This window comes from Sprattus sprattus, assembly GCF_963457725.1.
Source record: "Sprattus sprattus genome assembly, chromosome: 1".
Lineage (NCBI taxonomy): Eukaryota > Metazoa > Chordata > Actinopteri > Clupeiformes > Clupeidae > Sprattus > Sprattus sprattus.
Window position 1 is genome coordinate 19,978,318 of NC_137920.1, and position 5,000 is coordinate 19,983,317.

The 5,000-nt window shown below is 44.5% G+C and overlaps 1 protein-coding gene across 1 annotated transcript in view; it reads left to right on the plus strand.

Moving 5' to 3' along the window:
* The first annotated feature begins 963 nt into the window (after positions 1-963).
* Positions 964-5,000, plus strand: part of LOC308374336 (long-chain fatty acid transport protein 1-like) — a 20,150-nt gene continuing 16,113 nt past the window's right edge. Inside the window, exons 1-3 of the mRNA XM_080850100.1 lie at positions 964-1,374; positions 2,063-2,230; positions 2,842-3,236. Of these exons, the coding sequence (XP_080706226.1) occupies positions 2,064-2,230; positions 2,842-3,236 (562 nt within the window). The 5' untranslated portion in view covers positions 964-1,374; position 2,063. The remainder of the gene's footprint in view (positions 1,375-2,062; positions 2,231-2,841; positions 3,237-5,000) is intronic.

The window sequence follows — 5,000 nt, forward strand, 5'->3', positions numbered from 1 at the left end:
GGGAGGGACAGACAAGCACACACTAATACACGTACAAACACACACAGACAGACAGACACACATTACCACACGGACACACACAATTGAGTAATCATTCCACCCTCAGGAGGGTGCTATATGTCGCAATATTTTATTGCGCTTATGATCTGGACAACCCAAGTGATTTTCCTCTATGGAATAATGGGAAGACAGAAGTGATGAATCCTGCTGTGAAAGATAGGCCTAAATTTTCTTTTTTCTCTTTCTTCATTCCTTAGTTATTGGATAGCCTACTGTTGGATATTGTACTGTTTTACAAATGTACACCTGCTGTTGAAATTGCAGATTATAATCCCGAAAAGTAGGCCTAACAAAACATACTTAAAAATAAGAGTAATACAAATTAAATACATAGCCTACTAATATATATTATACATATAGGCTACGTATATGTTTACATGGGTTTTATTTAGGTTGTGTTTTTTTGTACCTTTATTTTGTTAGATATATACTAAACCTATCCAACATAGTATTTGTTCTGGTAATGATGATTTGGGGCTCCCTCAACATCCAAAATCGGTGTCACGCAAACTTCTAAAATCCGACTAGAAGCCGATCCCATAAACAGCTTCCTCACACTTTGACAGCAGGGGCGAAATGTATACACGCAGGTGGCGTCATGACTATATGACACTCTCTCAGATGAAAATTTGTATCTACGTCCCAGGTTTTTTGTTCCGGCTTCGCTGCTAAACTGCAAAACAATCTCATGGAGTCGGAACGCAATGTCGAAATAATGTGGGCGGTACGAATCTGGCGTCATTTGGGTTCAACCATAATCCAGTCCAATGTGATTCGCGCATTGAATGACGGACATTTTAGTAATCCAGTAAAATGCCATGAAAAACGTGGGTTGTCGATGATGTGGGTGGGCTCTGACATGCAAGAAGACTTGGTTTGAGTTGCTATGAGTTGCTATGCGTGGTAGAGGACTATAAAGACTGCACGGTGGAGCTTACACTAGCGATTAATACCAATAAGTAACCTCGTAGCGTTGCATAGGCTACATAGCTAACTGAATAGCCTACCGGTTCATATTTTAAAACGATTACAATTCCTCGTACCTGTCGTAAAATACTGCCAGTCGACTTGAACAACATCACTGTGATCATGGCACCATCGTCGTAGGTCGGACGATAAATGTTTGTTATTTTTTCTTCCATTCACACACTCAGTTGTTTATTCTCGGCAGAGTTTAAAGGCTTTTTCACCTTGTAAGAAACACCCGATAAACCCCAACACTTGACGCCAAACGAGTGTTTTGCAAAACATACGTTCACCCTTGCATTTACCGAATCATATATCCGACAGGAAAAGAGGGCAAGTTTGGGACAGGTAAGCGCATTCACGTGTTAGTACTAGCTTGTGTGTGTGTGTGTGTGTGTGTGTGTGTGTGTGTGTGTGTGTGTGTGTCAGGCTTTTGCTGCCACGATGTTGGTAAACAATCTCTCTTTTAAGCTGTAGGACTATTGTTAACGTGTTTGCAACGGTAACTCTATGTCGAAACAGTTCAGTAGACTACTTTAGTTTTAATGGTTGCTAGTTTGTAGTGTTTTGTGAAATCGTAATTTTATTCTCAATGCATTCCATTCTCCTCTCAACACGTCCCGTGTCCTCTTTGACCCTGTACTATACTTTCCCTGCATCACTTAATTTCTCTCTTTCCCGTCATCATCTCTGCTTTCCTCTACCCTCATGACCTCCTCCTCTCCTCACCTCACCTCTTCTCTCCTCTACCCTCATCTCCTCCTCACCTCACATCACCTCTTCTCTCCTCTACCCTCATCTCCTCCTCACCTCACATCACCTCTTCTCTCCTCTACCCTCATCTCCTCCTCACCTCACTTCACCTCCTCTCTTCTCTCTCCTCGACGCCTGTTTTCTCTCTGAACCTTATATCTCTCTCTGCACTCATTCCAATCCCCCTTTCCTTTTCTTTTTTCCGTCCCTTTTCTTCTCCTCTTCTACGTCTCATCTTGTCTCTTTTTCTCTCCTCTTTTCCCCACACCTCTCTCCTCTCCAGGATGCTCAGTCTGGTGCGGGTCCCAGTGGCGGTGAGCTCTCTGGGGCTACTGCGGCTACTGGGGGCCCCATGGTCCTGGAGCCTGGCCGCGGGCCTGGGGGTTTACCTGGGCACCGGGGGCTGGAAGTTCCTCTATGTGGTCCTCAGGACGGCTAAAAGGGACATGATGTGAGTGAGACGTTTAATACCTTTAATAAATTAACTTCTCCTGGCTGGGCTGTTATGACATAAAACCCCAGTGGATCGATGAGACGCTGAACCAACGAATGAATGAAGAAATAAATTAACAAATAAATGAAATAATTAATGCACAAATTAAAACATTTATCTATGGATGAATGAATTAATCAATAGTTGGACAAATTAATGAATGCATCAGGACAGCTAAATGACAACGAATCTGAGTAAAGCACTCAGTAAGCCAGTTATAAATGCATGAATAAATAAATCAATACAGGGATAAATGAATAAATGTATGAATGAATACAGTTCAATGAATGAGTAATGGAATAATAATGAATGAATGAATGAATGAATGAATGAGAAAAAGAGTGATTGAATACTACTTAGGTACTCAGCAATCCAGCAGAGGGCTTATTCAGGTAATCATACATTAATGGATAACAGTCAAAGTTGTCACAGAATTTTTTCCCCTTGTTTTTCTCTCATGTCTGCTTTCTTTTTCTCGTTGTCTTTCATTCTATGTCTCTCTCTCCCTCTCTCTCTCGCCCTCTCTCCCTCTCTCTCGCCCTCTCTCTCTCGGCCTCTCTCTCCTCCAGTGGCCTGTACGTGCTCTTGCGCGTGAAGTTCGCCATCCGCCGGCACATGCGCCTGGGCAGCACCATCCCCTCCATCTTCGCCGCGACGGTGGCGCGCCACCCCAACAAGCCAGCGCTGGTGTGCGAGACCACGGGCGAGGTGTGGACGTTTGCGCAGCTGGCCCGCCGCTCGGACGCGGTGGCTCAGTGGGCGCTGACGCGGGGCTGGGTGGCGGGCGACGTGGTGGCGGTGTACGCGGAGAGCCGTCCCGAGCTGGTGGCACTGTGGCTGGGCCTGGCCAAGGTGAGCGTGGAGGCGGCGCTGCTCAACTTCAACCTGCGCCAACACGCCCTGCTGCACTGCATCAGCGCCTCCGGGGCCAGAGCACTCGTGTTCGGGGCAGAGCTGGCTGATGGTGAGTCAGACAGGAGGGGGTTGGTGGGGTTGGGATCATCCTGGATTCAGAACTGGGGGCTTAAGGTGTGTGTGTGTGTGTGTGTGTGTGTGTGTGTGTGTGTGTGTGTCTGTGTGTGTCTGTGTGTGTGTGTGTGTGTGTGTGTGTGTGTGTGTGTGTGTGTGTGTGTGTGTGTGTGTGTGTGTGTGTGTGTGTGTGTGTGGATATGACATGAAAAAGACCCTGATTCTTTCCTGAAGGGAATTCATTTTTTTTGTTATTTCGGTTTTGTTTGAGTTTTTGGTAAGGTTGTTTTTAGTCGTATAGTTGTGGTCCCTGTTTTGACCCTGTGTGACCCTAGTTGTCAGCACTGAGTCTGTCCATCGCACGACTGCATTAGACCCCTCTCTCTGCTCAAGTGTTGATTGTTCTAGAACTCTCTGGCAGCGTTCCGTTTGTTATGTCTGATTCCGAGAACAAACTCCCTCTGCACCTTCCATAGTCGTCTCTTTGTGAAAGTGTCAGTAAACACTACACACACACTCACATTCACTTACACACACACACACACACATATATACACACATACACACTCACACATACACACTCACACAAGTGTCACATCTCTCAGTACGATGTGCTGTGATGTCTTTGTTTCATGGTTTTTTTTTTTCTCTCTCTCACTCTCTCTCTGCGGCGGTTTTGTCTGTTAGCTCTCTCTCCATTGTTCTGTACATCTTTTGGCTTTGCTCTTTGTTTCTGGTTTTGTTTGTTGTTTGTCTGTACAGTCCGTTTGGCCCCAGATGTCTGTTTGTCTTCCTGTGTGCCTGTTTTTGTCTCCAAAAAACACACACTATTTAAAAAATGGCTATTCACATGGCCACTTAATTACCAAGGGAGCTATTATCAGTGGCATGACCGTTGTATAAATGAGCTTGGTACTGCGCTGAATCTGTTGTCTTTGCACACCTCAAAAAGGGGGAGGGGCGGGGGGGCACATATAAAATGGCTTGTAAATCCTACACAATTGGATGTTAATACCCTCAAATCAAAGCTGAAAGTCTGAACTTCAAGCACATCTTGATTCTTCCATTTCAAATCCATTGTGGTGGTGTGCAGAGCCAAATTTATGAAAATGTTGTCAATGTCCAAATATGTATGGACCTAACTGTATATCTATGACTATATCTACCTCTATCCAGATGGCTCCAAGGCCCCCACTTATGTGCCGAAGTTCTGCTTTAGGTTCCTTCTTGTTAACAGGAAGTTTTTCCTTGCTCTTAGCACTTTGAGACAATTATTTTGTTTTGGCACTATATAACATTTCTATTCAATTGAATTGAATTGAATATGTGAATCACAAACCTAAGATGATTTATTGCTATGTAAGACTTTTTTTATTAAGGTGAAAGTTCAACGATTGCAACACGGATAATTTGTCCCCCCTTTGTAATAATTCTTGACTCATTTCCCACTTCAGTTAGGTCTGTCAATGTCAATGTCAATGTCGCTGTGCTTTCCAGTGATAAGTGGAACACAATGTTCTGGTTTCACCCTCTGGTGAAGTCTGGTGAAGTAATGACCTCAGTTTCTCTCTGGCTTGCATTGGTGTTGCAACCTGACACAGATTTATCAGACTGTGGTGTCACCATTGCTGTCTTTGCATCACTCACATACTTCTTTGTGTGTGTGTGTGTGTGTGTTTGTGTGTGTGTGTGTGTGTGTGTGTGTGTGTGTGTGTGTGTGTGTGTGTGCGGTCCATCTAGACCTAGTGTCTCAACTCCT